At 38.1% G+C, this 19,213-nt stretch overlaps 1 protein-coding gene across 1 annotated transcript in view; it reads left to right on the plus strand.

Moving 5' to 3' along the window:
* Positions 1–19,213, plus strand: part of LOC306875781 (uncharacterized protein) — a 43,856-nt gene that overhangs the window by 13,381 nt on the left and 11,262 nt on the right. The window contains exons 3-7 of the mRNA XM_079426506.1: positions 388–554; positions 662–913; positions 3,535–3,690; positions 12,804–12,887; positions 13,093–13,200. Of these exons, the coding sequence (XP_079282632.1) occupies positions 388–554; positions 662–913; positions 3,535–3,690; positions 12,804–12,887; positions 13,093–13,200 (767 nt within the window). The remainder of the gene's footprint in view (positions 1–387; positions 555–661; positions 914–3,534; positions 3,691–12,803; positions 12,888–13,092; positions 13,201–19,213) is intronic.

Raw genomic sequence — 19,213 nt, forward strand, 5'->3', positions numbered from 1 at the left:
CCTTTTACTCACTTATACACTTTACTGCACTGCACAGCACACGGACACTTTATCACTGACATACACTTTACTTTTTATAGAATCTATATAGAATCATATTCTATTTTTATTCTTCATATCTATTTTATTCTCATATCTATTTGTTATTTTATTTTATTGCTAGTTTATTTCTATATATATGTTTACTGTATTTTTTCTATTTGTATTTTTGTAAACTTGAGGTTTTTCTTAATTTTGTTGGACAATTTGTTGGAAAGTCGTACTATACATTTCACTACATGTCGTACTATGTATGTATATGTATGTGACAAATAAAATTTGAATTTGAATGAATTTGAATACAGTACAATAAAAGACATTTCATTACCAATTACTTTTGTTTTGCAGAAAATCTGAAGGCTACTCGTAGCCATCAATCCCTCCAAAAGATTTATGGTCTTCTGGTGGGATTTATTGTTTGCCACACAGGCCACCGTAAAGGGGTTGCAGAAAATCTAACTGCAGCTGCAGTAAAGAATCCCGTTAAAAATAAAGAGGGCCTTTGCTTGTTGAGCGTAAGTCAGCCAACTAAAAAAAAATAAAAATATTTTTTTTATTTTTGTTCTCTACAAGTGTTTTTACAAGTTTACCTGTGTCTTTGGTCCTTTCCCTATCTGCATAGGTTGATGAACATAAAACATGTTCTACCTTTGGCCAGGCCCAGATTGTGCTGCTGCCAGAGGAGTACACCTTATTTGAGCAGTTTTTAAAAATAAGGCCAGTACTCCCTGGTGGCAGCTCCAAGTACTTTTTCTTTAACAGAGCAGCTGGGCCTTACACCAAGCTGCTAGAGTGCTTCCAGGAGTGCTGGAAAGGTTTCGGCCTTCCTGGGGCACCAACGTTCGCAATGATCAGGACTAGCCTGAGCACATATGTAAGTATTGTTGTTTTCATTTGTATATCAGGGTTTTTCCTGCATAGGCTTCGCATAACCTAGACCTGGATAGTACTAGAATTTCATCCTTAGGGGGGGTTGTAACTTTTTCTTCACCTGTTTGCTCTCTTGTAAAAGTTCATAAATGGGTGTGGAGGAGGCACTCTATAGCACCACCTTTTGTCAAAAGTGTGGGGGGGGGGGGGTTAGTTTTAGCTACAGACACCGAACTCGGTACATATATTGTTCTCATCAAGCCGGACAATTTTCTAATTTACAGTCATTAGCTATGACCAATAGGAAGTCGGCTATTTTTATTTTAATGTAAATTTTTGGGGAAATCGGGCTGTAAATAAATTCATACTCCTCCAAGTAGAAACAAGTAGTTCACACCAAACATTGTCAACATGATGCCAAGATACTGAAGATGCTAAATTGCGAATGGATTTTGGATATTTTGTACAGTTTTGTAATGGCGATTTATTGCAGTTACAGTAAAAAAGATGAGAAAATTACTGCTATATCTTTAAAGTTTAGCTTCCAAACACTTCAAAACTTTTTACATACATTGAAAAAGTCTTTCTGAGGAAATATGGTTAGATTCATGACTTTACAAAACTCCATGGATAAGAGAAAATTAAAAAACTATCAGACATCTGATGTGGGGGGGGGGGGGTTGAACTGTTTTACTGTTACATCCATGAGATTATGTAAATTCAGATGTCATTTCACAGGATGTCATAGGTCAGTATGAAATGAGTTTCAAATTATTATATGCAGCACAAAAAAATATAAGTCCATGTGTATGTATCTTTTGATATTTTTATGTTGTAATTAATATAATTATTAACCTAATTATATAAAATTATGTTGTCAGTGCCCTACAAATGGGCTGGTTCCAGCATTGTTTTGTCCCTAAAACGAAGAGAATAGGATAAGGCCTAAGAGACTTCTTAAGGTGAAATGCAATAAATAAATTAAATAATAAATACTATTTTTTTTCTAGTGATTAAAGAGATGTTTAAAAGTCTCTCTCTCCCTCACCCACCGCCACACTCAACACACACACACCCATCCACCCCCCACACATAGTGCACACACATCAGATGTCTGATAGTTTTTTAATATTCTGTTATTCATAGACCATTTGTAAAGTCATGAAATTAACCATAATTCTTCAGAATGACTTGTTCTATGTATGTAAAATTTTTTGAAGTGTTTGGAAGCTGCACTTTAAAGATATAAGAAAAATACTGCTATCTTTTTTTACTCTCACTTTAATAAATCGTCATTGCAACACCATTCAAAATATCCAAAAGCCGTTCGCAATTTAAGTTTCTCAATGTTTTGGCATCATGTAGACAAAGTTTGGTGTGTATAGTATAATTCTGCTCTGAGCAGTATGCATTAATTCACAGCCATATTTCTCCAAATATCCACATTAAAATCAAAATAGCTGACTTGCTGTTGGTCGTAGCTAATGACTGTAAATTAGAAAGATGTCTGTATTGATGAGAACAATATATGTACCAAATTTGGCTACTGTAGCTAAAACTAACACCACAAGTTTTGCCAAAAGGTGGCGCTATACAATGCCTCTTCCACGCCCTTTTATGAGCTTTTGCCAGTGTCTATCTATCATTAATACTGATGTGTGTTGAGTTTCATAAAATTCTAAGCCTGTTATCTACCTCAAAATCAAAAGAATTTTGAAGTTTGACACGTTGCCATGGCAACAGCATTCATCATATCAATATTCCCTTCACAATTTTACATTGGCTGTGTTTTGACATTATTTTGATGAAGTTAGAAGCAAATCGAGTAACAATAAGATGCTAGATTCAAAGCATTTTGAAAATGACACATTTCCTTCTGCCAGTTGGTGGCGCTATAACTTTCAGTTATAATAGTCACATCTATATGATCGGCATCATACAATGAACAAACCACTGAAGTTTGATCAAAATCAGACAATGTATGTGGATGTTATTAGGCATTTCCTGTTTCTAATTTCTCACCATAACTTCATCACCTCGCCACAGGCAAACCGTTTGGGATATCAAAAATCCCTTCGCAATTTAGCATCCCCAATGTCTTGATCATGTTCACCGAGTTTGGTGGCAGTCGTTTGGAATTCCTCAGAGGAGTGTATCAAATTCCAGAGCATGCGCTTTTTACACAGCCCTGAATAGCTCACTTCCTGTTGGGCGGAGCCTATGACATGCCGTAGAGCCCCTGTGCCATGCCTGGGTCCCTGCCTCTGCAGCGTCCTAATGACTGCAGATTCCAACGTGTGTGCCAGTTTTCAAGAGTTAGAAAAAAAAGAGGGCCCTGTGCCTTAGTGGCTTGGGCCCTAATAATCCTTGGAAAAATAAGAGGGCCCTGTGCCTTAGTGGCTTGGGCCCTAATAATAATAATCCTTAGAAAAACAATAGGGCCCTGCGCCTTAGTGGCTTGGGCCCTAATAATCCTTAGAAAAACAAGAGGGCCCTGTGCCTTAGTGGCCTCGGCCCTAATAATAATAATCCTTAGAAAAACTAACCTCTTGTATGTAAATATCAAGAACATTTTGATTGTCCATTTTATGACCATTTTAATGTCATTATTGTTATTTTTCCTAGGTCGGCAGACAGTTAACTGAAAAAGAAATGCTAACTGTGCGCCGACATATGTGCCACAGTCAGTCAACGGCCCAAGCTTTTTACGAAGCCCAACATACGCTGGACCGGGCGTTTCAGGCACGCAAATTGACAGAAAAGGCCATAGAAAATGAACAGGTAAGAATCCAAAGTGCACAATATAAGGCTATAAAAAGGTCCTACTGTATATCTGGCTGAAGATCTTAAATTCTTAAAGTCATGGCATTAAAAATTGCATGCATAATGAAAAATTATTTTGTATTTAGGGCCCAAGGGCCTCACACCATAGGTGCACAGACCCTCTTGGAATTGCTCTGTTTATTAGGGCCCGAGCACCGATGATGTGAGGACTCTATTGGAATTGCTCTGTTTATTAGGGACCAAGCACTCTTATCGAATCTGTGAAGTTTGGGGCAGATTGCACATTTTATGGCTGAGTTACAACAACTTCTATTCCCATGGCGAGTGATCGAACTTTGTCAGGCCGCCATGGACACGCCCTTTAAGGAAAACTCAAGAACTTCGCAATTTAACATCGCAAAGACTTTTAGATTAGACTGACCAAATATTATGTTGATGTAATTAAATATCTAGGAGAAGTTTTTAACAAAGTAAAACATGTCACTTGCTGTTGCCAGCTATAACTGAATATGGGCATGTTGGTCTCTTCAGGACAGGAGTCGGTCACACTTTATATTAGGTGGCCTTAACTACTATGTACTTACATATAAAATAAGTACAATGTACTTATTGTGTTCATATTGTATTGTAAAACACTTTAGCTGCTATTGAGGTGGGATACAGGTAAGGTTAGGGACAGGTTTGGTGGTATGGGTAGGTTTAAGGGTGGGTTAAGGTGTAAGGGATGGGTCAACAGTGTAATTATAAATGTAATTACATAAATTAATTACAGCTGTAACTACATATAGGTATTTTTTTAAATATAAGTACAATGTAAAAGCATGTATGTACACAATAAGTGCATTGTATCAAATTATTAATTTAAATGTAAGTACATAGTAGTTAAGGCCACCTAATATAAAGTGGGACCCAGGAGTCTTATCAAACATATGACGTTTGGGGCAGATCTTTAAATTACACTGACCAAATTTGGTGTTCGTCTGAATAAATCTCTAGGAGGAGTTAAAGTATGACACTTATTACAAATAACTGACTTCCTGTTGTGTTTTGGATTTTGCTCCAAGAGACTTTTTTGTGGGTATTGGTGTCTTACATGTGTGTACCGATTTTCATACATGTACGTGAAATGTAGCGGTCGAGGCACTTCTTTGAACGTAATATATATATATATATATATATATATATATATATATATATATATATATATATAAATATACATACACAGGTGCTGGTCATAAAATTAGAATATCATGAAAAAGTAGATTCATTTCAGTAATACCATTCAAAAAGTGAAACTTGTATATTAGATTCATTCATTACACACAGACTGATATATTTCAAATGTTTATTTACTTTAATTTTGATGATTATAACTGACAACTAATGAAAGTCCCAAATTCAGTATCTCAGAAAATTAGAATATCAATTAAGACCAATGCAAAAAAAAAAGATTTTTACAAATGTTGGCCAACTCAAAAGTATGAACATGAAAAGTATGAGCATGTACTGCACTCAATATTTAGTTGAGGCTCCTTTGGCCTGGATTACTGCAGCACTGCGGCGTGGCATGGAGTCGATCAGTCTGTGGCACTGCTCAGGTGTTATGAGAGCCCATGTTGCTCTGATAGTGGCCTTCAGCTCTTCTGAATTGTTGGGTCTGGCGTATTGCATCTTCCTCTTCACAATACCCCATAGGTTTTCTATGGGGCTAAGGTCAGGCGAGTTTGCTGGCCAAACAAGAAAATACTTTAGTACCAGGTTTAAGGTAGCTTTGGCAGTGTGTGTGCCAAGTCCTGTTGGAAAATGAAATCTGCATCTCCATAAAGTTGGTCAGCAGCAGGAAGCATGACGTGCTCTAAAACTTCCTGGTAGATGGCTGCGTTGACCTTGGACCTCAGAAAACACAACGGACCAACACCAGCAGATGACATGGCACCCCAAACCATCAATGACTGTGGAAACTTTACACTGGACCTCAAGCAACGTGGATTATGTGCCTCTCCTCTCTTCCGCCAGACTCTGGGACCTTGATTTCCAAAGGAAATGCAAAATTTACTTTCATCAAAGAACATAACTTTGGACCACTCAGCAGCAGTCCAGTCAAGACGCTTCTGACGCTGTCTCTTGTTCAAGAGTGGCTTGACACAAGGAATGCGACAGCTGAAACCCATGTCTTGCATACGTCTGTGCGTGGTGGTTCTTGAAGCACTGACTTCAGCTGCAGTCCACTCTTTGTGAATCTCCCCCACATTTTTGAATGGGTTTTGTTTCACAATCCTCTCCAGGGTGCGGTTATCCCTATTGCTTGTACACTTTTTTCAACCACATCTAGTCCTTCCCTTCGCCTCTCTATTAATGTGCTTGTACACAGAGCTCTGTGAACAGCCAGCCTCTTTAGCAATGACCTTTTGTGTCTTGCCCTCCTTGTGCAAGGTGTCAATGGTCATCTTTTGGACAACTGTCAAGTCAGCAGTCTTCCCCATGATTGTGTAGCCTACAGAACTAGACTGAGAGACCATTTTAAGGCTTTTGCAGGTGTTTTGAGTTAATTAGCTGATTAGAGTGTGGCACCAGGTGTCTTCAATATTGAACATTTTCACAATATTCTAATTTTCTGGAATACTGAATTTGGGACTTTCATTAGTTGTCAGTTATAATCATCAAAATTAAAGGAAATAAACATTTGAAATATATCAGTCTGTGTGTAATGAATTAATCTAATATACAAGTTTCACTTTTTGAAAGGTATTACTGAAATAAATCAACTTTTTCATGATATTCTAATTTTATGACCAGCACCTACAGTATCTATATATAGTTTAATAATTGCATTTTTGTTCTTTATTAATTATCAATTTAACATTTCTAGATTACTACGATATTTACAAACCACTTATTTAGGAGTTGTCAGCGGTTCATAAGATCATTTAGAAAGTGTATTTTAAATTCTTATTATCCAATGAAAGGATTAACAATGCAGATTCATTTTCACAGCCGCCTTTGATCATATTTACCAAGGGTGCCAATATTTTTGGCCATGACTTTAAAACTTTTGTAACACTTTTCAATAAGTTTTTAGTTTTGAACATTATACAAGTTATCATGAACAGCAATTTTACAGCATTTATGAATCTTAGTTAATTATGTTTAAAACTGACTACTACATTATTAATTAAAATTTCTAGTTAATGTACATCAGTTACTATACCATGAACTAAGATAAACAATTGTTTACTAACTAAAATAAATACAGTAAAAAATATGTTGTTCATACTTAGTTTGTAAGTTTTGAATTAACTAATGTTAAAATCTATATTCCTGAACTATACTAATTAACACGAACAATGATTAATAAAAGGTTTAAAAAAAAAAAAAACACATTAAAATAAATATAGCCGACTTCCTGTTGGTCGTAGCTAATGACTGTAAATCAGAAAGTTGTCCGGATTAATAAGAACAATTTATGTACCGAGTTTGGTGTTTGTAGCTAAAACTAACCCCCCCATTTTTGACAAAAGGTGGCGCTATAGAGCAGGGCTTGAAAACGAAAAAAAATGTCAATCGGTTCACTCCGAGCAGAATCGATATTTTAACGTTTCCGTTCCTGCGTTCCTCTGTATTATTACCGTTCCGAAACCGGTTTGAGTAGAAAAAATAACGGTTAATACCGTTATTTTTAAAATTGTCTTTGCCTATAATAATAATAATAATAATAATAATAAAGTACTGTGTTTTCTTTACACAAAAAGAAAAATAAATAAATAAAAAAATACAGAAAGAGATGGTATCTTAACCCGCTGCGCTAATAGGCTATACAGCATCATCTTTTCTAGATTTTTACATTTCTAAATGTAGGCTACTAAACAAAATAAAAAAATCTATTAATGCTTTAAAAGACATTAAATATTTTTTAAAGATGTTTGCTGCAAATTGTAAAAAAAAACAAAAAAACGCTACTTGTATAAAATGTTTTGAGGAAAAAAAAAACAAAGGCTAAGCCTGCATTTTATTTATGCAGGCTTATTATTTTATTTATTATTCAGAAATGATATAGGCTAAAATGCCAGTAAATCAAAAATGTTTACAAACATTATAAACACTAGGGATGTGCGCTACGACTAATTTGACTGTCGTTTAAACGGAAGTTTTGTATCCGACTAGTCGACTAGTCTAAAAGCTAAACCCGCAAAAAATGGCAAAACAAGTGCGTGTGTCTATATAACAGCCTACACTTGAAATACTTAAATCTTTGAATCACACTGTCAAATCCCTCAATTAATTCTGCTAAAAATAGGTCATGATTATGCTTGCCTCGCGTTATCATCATTTAATATTAGGCGGTCCTTAAACAGAAAAAAATAAAGAGCATACACTCAACAGAGCCCTGCACGGTCCTCAAATGTAGGCCCTAGCCCGGCCCTGGCCAGAGACGCCCGGCCCGGCCCACGTCCGACAGCTTATCAGAATTTCCGACCCGAGCCCTTTTTTCCCCTCTTCTCCTAAAACAGTTTATACTACTGTTTCGGCTATTAAAATAGTTCAGTTTTATGTGTAATGGCAAAATTATTATATTTCGTTTTGTTTTTTTATTAAGTTAATTTAGAAAAACGTTGGGAGCATTTTTGTTCTTTAAATAGCCTATACCTTTTTTTTTTTTAAGTAACGACCAAGCGGCCAGCGGCATGAGCTGATCATAGCCTATGTTTGATAAATTTAGCCTTCTCATATCATCACGACTTGCCTAAAATAAAATCTATAGATATTCTAAAACAGTTCAAGTATATAACAATGTTTAAACGTTAAACCTGCTATAATAATAATGTGCGCTATATGTACGTTTGTGCGGAGAGTGGAAGCTAAAGCGCGCTCTGCAGGACATTGAGGCACCAGCAAACACTTGCATTGCTTTCAGTGGAAACGAATTAAAATAGACTACGCCGTCATTTTTTGTTTGTTTGTTTGTTTGATAAAGGTAAGAATAATACACCATTCCGACCTGTAAAGGGTCTACTTGTATTTGCGCGCACTCACAATACCAACAAAAAGGTAGTTCTATTATAAAACAAAGAAAACAAACATGAGCTTTCTGCCGTCTCGTCTTGAACAGGAGTGCTTCACAAAAATGAACCGAAGCTGAGAGAATACATGCCTCACAGACATGATAAATATATCTATAGAAAGCTTTAAATTATCACTTAACGAAATAAAAAATTGAAAACAAAAACTCTTTTATTATAATCTTAATCATAATCAATAAAGATGCATTTCTCTCTAAAGGCGCGTCTAATGAGGAGACGGCGAGTCAGGATCAGCAACTTCATCCTTGCGACACAGACTCAGAAAACATTAGTTTATTAGTAAATAATTTAAACATCTTACTATTTCCCGCAGACACATTCATGGTTATGTTTGCTGGGGTTTTGCAGCAAGCTTTAGCCTATTGCGTGCATTTGAACGCAGAACTATTCGGCTGCGCTGAAGTCACCTGCTGCTGCGGGACACTAAACTCCATCGAGCTGCTCTCAGTCGTGTGGTCTCCTGTTGTTATTTTAACTTATTTAAAATAATTAAAAATGTAACGTTAAAATGATGGTAATTTGAATGATAAAATGTTTTTTGGGGGGGTTTTTTCTCTCGTGTAATCGACTATTGTTTTCAGTGTCGACTAGAGCTGTACCGTTTAGTCGACTAGACCCGCACATCCCTAATAAACACAGTAATTAGTTTCTCTCCACAACAAATCCTCTAAACTTAAGGATAGCCTATAAAACGTCATTCCAAAAACAAATTAAAGGTGAAACTGATGCCTCTCTCACTCGGCACGAATCCAAATGTTTCCATATTCTCGACGTATAGCCTACTAAGATATTATTTATTGGCTTTTACTTTCATCGAAGCACCGCTGGTGTGTAAGATCTGTTGAATCCATCTTACACTGACGTCGGATAAACGCTAACGCCGGTGTCCTGACGATTTGTGCTACCCTGTCAGATTTTCCATTCAAACAGATGGTAGCAGAATTCATTGCCATTGCGACTAGGGTTCACAGCTGAGCACGGGCGGGCATTTCACTCGCTGGATGCGTCAGCATCACATTTGTATAGGCTGTACTACTTGAATTTGTGATTGGTTGACAGCAAATTTAAAATATTAAATGGAACGATAAAATAACGGTATTAACCGGTTAATGGCCATTTCAAATTTTCGATTCTGTTCGGAACTATAAAATTTGATTTAGTTTCTGTTTCCGGTTCTGTTCCAGTCAAAATTTCGTTCGTTTCCGGTTTTCGTTTTCGTTCCTTGAACCGGTTCAGAGCCCTGCTATAGAGTGCCTCTTCCACGCCCGTTTATGAGCTTTTTCCAGTGTCTAACTATCATTAATACTGATATGTGTGTTGAGTTTCATGACATTCTAAACATGTTATCTGCCTCAAAATCACCAGAAAAGAATTTTCAAATTTGACACGTGGCCATGGCAACATAATTTTAGATATCAATATTCCCTTCACAGTTTTACATCGGCCGTGTTTTGACATTATTCTGATGAAGTTTGAAGCGAATCGAGTAAAAATAAGATGCTGAATTCAAGGCATTGTGAAAACGACCCACTTCCTGCAGCTAGTTGGTGGCGCTATAACTTTGACTCCTAATAGTCACATCTATCCGATCGGCATCATACAACGAACGAACCAGTGAAGTTTGATCTACATCATACAATGTATGTGGACGTTATTAGGCATTTCCTGTTTCTCATTTTTCGCCATAACTTCATCGCCTCGCCACGGGCAAACCATTCGAGATATCAAAAACATCTTCGCAATTTAGCGTCCCCAATGTACTGGCTTGGGCCCTAATAATAATCCTTAGGGGAACAATAGGGCCCTGCGCCTTACTGGCTTGGGCCCTAATAATAATCCTTAGGGGAACAATAGGGCCCTGCGCCTTACTGGCTTGGGCCCTAATAATAATCCTTAGGGGAACAATAGGGTCCTGCGCCTTACTGGCTTGGGCCCTAATAATAATCCTTAGGGGAACAATAGGGTCCTGCGCCTTACTGGCTTGGGCCCTAATAACTAGAAAATTGCAAACCTTCAGCCATCTTCCTCATGTGACAACTTGCCCCGGTGGTCATAGCTATATTTTACAGAGGGAAATTACGTTGCTGCCTCGCTTTTCGATGCAGCAGTGACACCTAGTGGTTGAATGAGGAACAGGAACAGCATGAGATTTTAAATTAAATTTTAAAATGTACCACTTAACCGAGATGGATAGATGGATAGATAGATAGATTTTAGAAATGATAGGCCATTCTGTTGTTGAAATAATAATAAAAAAACACTAAAACAACTATTTTTGTTTTTAGGAGAAACACGCCCCCTTGCTTTTCTCCTCAGACATGCGCTTTTTCACAAAAATTATATGCATCTTTTTCCTCAAAGCTTCAGTTGTACTGTGTTGCCATGTCCACTAAATATAAGTTATTATAGGTCTCTGTTATTCGCTTACAAGTTAACGACTAGTTTATTTCTAGTTGTAATGTGAACTATAATTCTGTAATTATATTTTTGTAAATGGGAATGGTTTACAAAAAAACAACAACCTTATTTTGCTGTTTACTCATCCGGAAAGAAAAACAGAATGACTTGCTAAAATTAGTTTTTAAATTACTTGTTTTTCTTGCGCAACCTGGCAACACCCTTGTCATGTGATATGAACACATTTCCCGTACACTAGCGCTGTCAGAGTAAAATTGAAACAAAATCGTGTCACTCGTATGATCTAACAAAGAAAAATAAATAAATAATTTTAAAAACCAAAGAAGACCATAAACCACTGTAATATAAGGACAGAACTTGCTATTGATTTGACACGGACACCTGACGTCTCGTTGTAATGTTGAATGGTTAGCTAGTTAGTGTTAACCGGTCGCGGTGTGATTTGTTTGTTTTAAATTGACTTATTACAATCCGCGCATTTACTAAACTGGATTGACTTCTGCCTGTAACTGTCCGCTACACAACACTGTTCTGGTGTTTACCTGTTCATCGCGGTTGAGTTGAACCTCTTTTTACATGTTGGCGAGATCTAATCTGCCAAACCAGTACCAAAATGTCAAAATACACCACTTTTGCTGATGCAGCTGATGATCATAATCCATTTCAGGTAATATACTGTTCTAGTTTTTGTAATTACATCAAATCTGTTCGAGTTGGTTTCATTTGTGGCCTAATTTGTGAAGTGCTGTACCTCTTGTGATGCTGTCATAAGGCCAATCATATTAAGTTACATGACTGTGGTCTTGTATGAATGATCTCTCCAATCTGTGTCCTTGACATTCTGGTTTGTATTTGACCTGCTAGTTAGTTGTTGATCACTTGATGCTTTAAGTATAGCTAAATTAAAGGAATCAACTAACGAAATTAGAAAAATGATTATATGAGAATGCATGTATAAACAGACTATCAGTTTGGACACAGCTATTTATCGTTTATCGTTATTATTTTCCAACATTTTAAAATATTAATTAGGTCATAAAAATTTTGAAAGTTTGTTATTATGTAGTAGCTGTATATTGTACTAATTCTATTACATTTCTATTTTGAAATTTGTACAAAATGTCACAAACATGTAGGAATTATATAATGGCCAACTAAGGCAAAAACAATATTGCTAATTTCTTTTCATTTTTATAGCATTTTTATATTGAAGTGAAGTCTGTACATAGGTGCAGTTTATATTTGTCTTTAAATCTAAATTGCAGCATTTAGGTCAAAAGGTTAAGATCATGAGAAACACAAATTCACTCCTGTGTGTTATAACTTTTGAATGGTACTCTATTATTGTATGTGATTTGTGCTTAGTTACTCGCAGTTTATCACATTAATTATCTTATTGTGTTGTCAAGGTTAGTCCCCCTATAGCAAATTAAGTTTCTGCCTCAGAAACAATGATATTAGTGAAAGATTGTAAGTTTAACGTGCCAGTTTTTAGGCAACCTTGAGTTTGGTTTAAACATTTTACAGTTTTTGTGGCATCAGCCCAGATATTTAATTTATTATCTATCATCTGCTATAAATGGACTGAAAGGTTTGTTTTTCCTGTGTTTTCAGGATTCATCAGGGACTCAGCACAGCAGCAACACTGGCTATGCCACGCTGGACCTCGACAACCCATTTGACAACAACACAACAGTGGTAAATATGTCCTTTCTGACAATTGTCAGTCTTGAGTAGCCTTGAATTATTAATCACATGATGGGAGTACAATGAATTATAAACTCTTTCATGTTAACTTCAGTTATCTCTGAGTCGTATCAGAACATTTTGTCACATTGTGTGTTTGGTAATATTATGTTATTCATTTTATGAATTGTTTTGCTCTTTGTTTTGGGTAATGAAGCCTCCACCTCCCTCTGAAGCCACATCTCCTGCTGCACCTCCTGCCCAAACACCTCCAAGCAGGACCACACCAACCAAGCCCAAGAATTATGGATCCTATGGAACACAGGTGCTGTTTAGAGTAACTAAATGAGACATATTTGTCCACACAGGGGCATAACACTGGATTTACTATAATTGTTACATCTGGTGGTTTAAGATTTTTACCGCAACAGTTACAGCACACAGTTGCCCCCTCATCAAGCCAGTGTATGCATGTTATTTTAGTTAAAAAGCAATATTTTTATAACATTCTGTTAGATCTAGATCTGTCACTATCATAATACAATTCTAGAGTGGTTATTGGGCTGTTTTAACAGCCTGCTGTATTGCAGGATAGTTATATTTTGACCTTATAATTATTTCATTCTACATTTGGACGGCTTTCAGAATTTTTCACAAGATGGATAGTATGATTAAACTGATTTATATGAATAATCTTAAGACCACTGACCGATGTTTATTATTTTATTAATGGGAATAGCAAGATAATAACAAATATAGCTGCAAGCAGCGATGACGGGCCCAAGCCGTCAGTGCAACCGCCCTTGATGATTTTGACAGCTCTATTTTTGCAGCGTTTGAGGTAGATGTCCTGCAGAGAGGGGAGAGCAGACCCTGAGATGCACTCAGCTAAGCGCAAAACTCTCTGTAGTGCTTTGCAGTCCTGATTGGAGCTGTTTCCATACCACACTGAGATGCACTGAGTCAATACACTTTCTATGGTCCCTGAATAGAAAGTTTTCAGGATTGCTGGTGAGACCCTGAATTTCCTCAGCTGTCGCAGATGGTACAGTCTTTGCCTGGCTTTCTTAACCTGTGTTTGGATGTGTGTAGTCCAAGTCAGGTTCTCGGAGATGTTTGCACAGAGGTACTTGAAGCTACTCACCCTCTCCACAGGGGTCCCACTGATCATAAGTGGAGTGTAGGGCTGCTGCTGTCTCTTCCTAAAGTCCACGATCAGCTCTTTAGTTTTGCTCACATTCAGAGAGAGACAGTTGTCCTGGCACCATGATGTGAGTCTCTCTACCTCATCCAAGTATGCGGTCTCATCGTTGTTGGAGATGAGGCCCAGAACCACAGTATCATCAGCGAATTTGAGATAGATGTGGAGCTGTGAGAGGACACGCAGTCATGCGTGTAGAGAGAGTAGAGCAGGGGACTCAGGACACAGCCCTGTGGGGCTCCTATGTTCAGAGTGATGGAGTTTGAGGTGAACTGGCCAACTTTCACCACTTGAGGTCTGCCGGTGAGGAAGTCTTGAATCCAATCACAGAGTGAGGAGTTTTGGCCGAGGACTGTGAGTTTAGAAGCTAGCTTGATGGGGACTATAGTGTTGAAAGCTGAGCTATAGTCAATGAATTGCAGCCTTACATAATTCCCATTGTTGCTGTCCAAGTGGGTGAGGGAAGAGTGGAGGACATGACATGGCGATAGGCAAACTGAAGAGGGTCCAAAGTATCAGGGATGGAGGAGCAGATGTGGCTCTTTACAAGTCTCTCAAAAACCTTCATGACTATAGATGTGAGGGCAACTGGGCGATAGTCATTCAGGCTATTCATTCATTGAATGAGGTGGGAACCACGGAGGTAGCAAGGGACTCATTAAAGATGGAAGTGAACAAACCAGCGAGCTGATTGGCGAAGGACCTCAGAACACGGCCGGTTATCCCATCAGGTCCGGCTGCTTCCCTGACGTTCACTTTCTTTAGTGCCCTCCGAACCTCATCCTCCAACACGGTGATTACAGGATCATCGCTGCTCTGCTTGCTGCTTCCTGATGCGCTGGGTGGCAGAGACGCGCCGCCGTTGCAATCGAAGCGGCCTTAGAAGATGTTTAACTCATCGTCCAGCAATGGATCTGCTCTCACCTCCGCGGAGGATTTGTTTCCGAAGGCACAGATGGTCCTCAGTCCCTGCCACATCCGTCGAGAGTCATTGAGCTGGAAATGAGACTCAATTCTCTCTCTGTATCTGTGTTTAGCAGCGCTCACTGCGCGTCGGAGAGCATAGCACGATGCTTTGTACTCGCTTATATTCCCGGTCAGAAGAGCCTCGTTGTAAGCGGCAGTGCGCGTGTTAACCGCAGCACGAATTGTTCTGTCCACCCACGGTTTCTGATTGGAGAATGTCCTTCTCGTTATTGTTTCTGTAGCTTGCTCTGTTAGCGTGTTTACAAAGTTTAATGCTACATCTTTGAACTCGCCCGGAACATGTCCCAGTCGACGTCATCAAGAGCCACCTGCAACATAGCCTCTGAGTGGGAGGACCAGCGCGTCACTACTCTCTGCACCGGGGGATCCTGAACGAGCCTTTGTTTATATTCCGGTGTGAGGAAAATGGCGGCATGGTCCGATTTGCCAAAAGCCGGTAGTGAACGGGCTTTGTAGGCATTCTTGAACTGAGTGTAGCAATGATCCAGTGTGTTTGGTCCTCTAGTTGGACAGGATACATGTTGATAAAAGTTCTGCATGACCTGCCTGAGGTTGGCTTTGTTAAAGTCTCCCGCGATGATAAAGGCAGCGTCAGGATGTTTGTTAATGTAACCGCTGAGCACATCGTGAAGTTTAGATAAAGCCAAGCCGGTGTCTGCCTGTGGTGGAATGTACACAGCAGTAACAATGATCGATGAAAACTCCCGGGGCAGAAAAAATGGGCGACACATAATGGAAAGATGTTCCAGATGAGGCGAGCAGGAACGCAACAGAATGCAGATATTCCTTGGATCACACCATTTCTTCATTCATAATCTGAATGTTGTCGTATTGTACAGGACTATGGACAATATTTACAACCTTCTAATTTCTGTTTCATGCAAATGGAGAATGTAAACAAGCTTACCCACTCCGTGGTCAGAGGGCCAGCTTTAATCCATTCACAAGATCTACTGTTAAAATACATTATATTGCCAAAAGTATTGGGTCACCCCCATCTAATGAATAGGTTTGACTACTTTAGTAATTTCTATGAGTACAAATCTTAATGTTAAAGCATATAATGATATTCTAGGAAATTGTGTGCTGCAAATATTATAGCAACAGTTTGGACAGGACCCTTTTCTATTCTAACATGACAATGCCTCTATGTATAAAGTAAGATTCAAAAAGAAAATCATTGATTCAGTCAGTGTGGAAGAACTTGACTGGTCTGCATAAAACCAAGTCCTAATCCCAGTTTAACACCTCTGGTGTCAAATCAAGTCAAGTCACCTTAAATTATATAGCGCTTTTAACAGTACAGATTGTGTCAAAGCACTTAACAGTATCAAATCAGTAATGTATAATAATAAGATTTATCACTCAATTTTTAGTTAAGGGCATTTCATTATTGAATTCAGATATGTCATTGTCTAGCTCAGTATAGTTTAAATAGTATCTGTGAAATCAAATTGATGATAATTGCTAGAAATTAAGTGTCGCCAACTGAGCAAGACAGAGGTGACCGCAGCAATTTCATCCTTAGGGGGGCTTGTAACTTTTTCTCCACCTGTTTTCTCTCTTGTAAAAGCTCATAAATGGGTGTGGAGCAGGCACTCTATAGCACCAACTTTTGTCAAAAGTGTGGGGGGTTAGTTTTAGCTACAGACACCGAACTCGGTACATATATTGTTCTGATCAAGCCGGACAACTTTCTAATTTACAGTCATTAGCTATGACCAATAGGAAGTCTGCCATTTTTATTTTTATGTAATTTTTTTGGGAAATCAGGCTGTAAATAAATTCATACTCCTCCAAGTAGAAACAAGTAGTTCACACCAAACATTGTCAACATGATGCCAAGATACTGAAGATGCTAAATTGCGAATGGATTTTGGATATTTTGAACGGTTTTGTAATGGCGATTTATTACAGTTACAGTAAAAAAGATGAGAAAATTACTGCTATATCTTTAAAGTTCAGCTTCCAAACACTTCAAAACCTTTTACATACACTGAAAAAGTCTTTGAGGAAATATGGTTAGTTTCATGACTTTTAAATCTCCTTTGTAAATGCTTTATAAGGTATAAACAGTCCTCACTTTAGATTAGCTCACACAAATAGATGGCTGGCAACTGCTTATAGTTTTGCCTGCATTTCAGTTTAGTCTTCATCTGTGAGCTGAACTGTTTTACTGTTACATCCATGAGATTATGTAAATTCAGATGTCATTTCACAGGATGTCATAGGTCAGTATGAAATGAGTTTCAAATTATTATATGCAGCACAAAAAATTATAAGTCCATGTGTATGTATCTTTTGATATTTTTTAGTGGTGTCAAAATTAGCCCGTTAACGCATGCTATTAATTATTTTCAGATTAACGCGTAAAAAATATTTAATGCAATTAACGCAGGGGCGGGGCTAGGGTTGGCCACCCCATTCGCAACTGCTGCCTCGGTCTCTTTTTTTCTTGCAAAGGATTGTGTTTATTTAGATGCAGAATGTCTTTATGACCACATCAAACAGGAGAAGTTTCAGACACGTGCTCTATACCCCGCCTCCACGCCAGACGCGAGTCAAACAAGCGCGTAAAAGATACTGTGCTCGTAGCGCGCACTCTTCAAATACACACACAAAGGTGCCGGTGCGCGCTGTAGCCTATATCATTTCATATCATACAGCGAAAGAAACTACGTGCATGCAATGTTGTAGTTATGCCGTCAGTTAAGGCATGAAGTTACCAAAAAGGCAATTAAAGCTGCCTTAAACTGTGTGCATGCATGCAATAGCCTATGTTATATATGCGTCACATTTAAGTACATGTCTCTGAAATGGTTTTAAAAACTGTCCTGAGGCACCCTAGCACTGCCTCCCTCATCTAAAATACCCAATTCAACTCATCTGCTCATTAGTTGAGACTTTCAGACCTGAAGTGAGTCAGAAAATGTAAAGAGATTTGTGAGAAAATAAGATGCATGTCAGATCCCAATCACCTTCAGCAGCAGCAGCTTTTAAAGCAATAGCAGGCAAATAAGTTAATAACCAGCTGCTATGATGTCTATTAATCCAAGAACAAAAGAAAAAAAAGAGGAAATCAATAACTTTTATAGTTTTAACGGGTTCCTCTATATTTAATTTAGAATTTAGTGTTTGGTAAGTATTAATTTTCTGTATATTTCTGCTGAAGGGCACAGCTAGCTATACAGGTGCTGATCATAAAATTAGAATATCATGAAAAAGTTGATTTATTTCAGTAATACCATTCAAAAAGTGAAACTTGTATATTAGATTCATTCATTACACACAGACTGATATATTTCAAATGTTTATTTACTTTAATTTTGATGATTATAACTGACAACTAATGAAAGTCCCAAATTCAGTATCTCAGAAAATTAGAATATCAATTAAGACCAATGCAAAAAAAAGATTTTTATAAATGTTGGCCAACTGAAAAGTATGAACATGAAAAGTATGAGCATGTACAGCACTCAATATTTAGTTGGGGCTCCTTTGGCCTGGATTACTGCAGCAATGCGGCGTGGCATGGAGTCGATCAGTCTGTGGCACTGCTCAGGTGTTATGAGAGCCCATGTTGCTCTGATAGTGGCCTTCAGCTCTTCTGAATTGTTGGGTCTGGCGTATTACGTCTTCCTCTTCACAATACCCCATAGGTTTTCTATGGGGTTAAGGTCAGGTGAGTTTGCTGGCCAATCAAGAACAGGGATACCATGGTCCTTAAACCAGGTACTGGTAGCTTTGGCAGTGTGTGCAGGTGCCAAGTCCTGTTGGAAAATGAAATCTGCATCTCCATAAAGTTGGTCAGCAGCAGGAAGCATGAAGTGCTCTAAAACTTTCTGGTAGACGGCTGCGTTGACCTTGGACCTCAGAAAACACAACGGACCAACACCAGCAGATGACATGGCACCCCAAACCATCAATGACTGTGGAAACTTTACACTGGACCTCAAGCAACGTGGATTATGTGCCTCTCCTCTCTTCCGCCAGACTCTGGGACCTTGATTTCCAAAGGAAATGCAAAATTTACTTTCATCAAAGAACATAACTTTGGACCACTCAGCAGCAGTCCAGTCAAGACGCTTCTGACGCTGTCTCTCGTTCAAGAGTGGCTTGACACAAGGAATGCGACAGCTGAAACCCATGT

This window comes from Barbus barbus, assembly GCF_936440315.1.
Source record: "Barbus barbus genome assembly, chromosome: 10".
In the NCBI taxonomy this organism is placed as follows: Eukaryota; Metazoa; Chordata; class Actinopteri; order Cypriniformes; family Cyprinidae; genus Barbus; species Barbus barbus.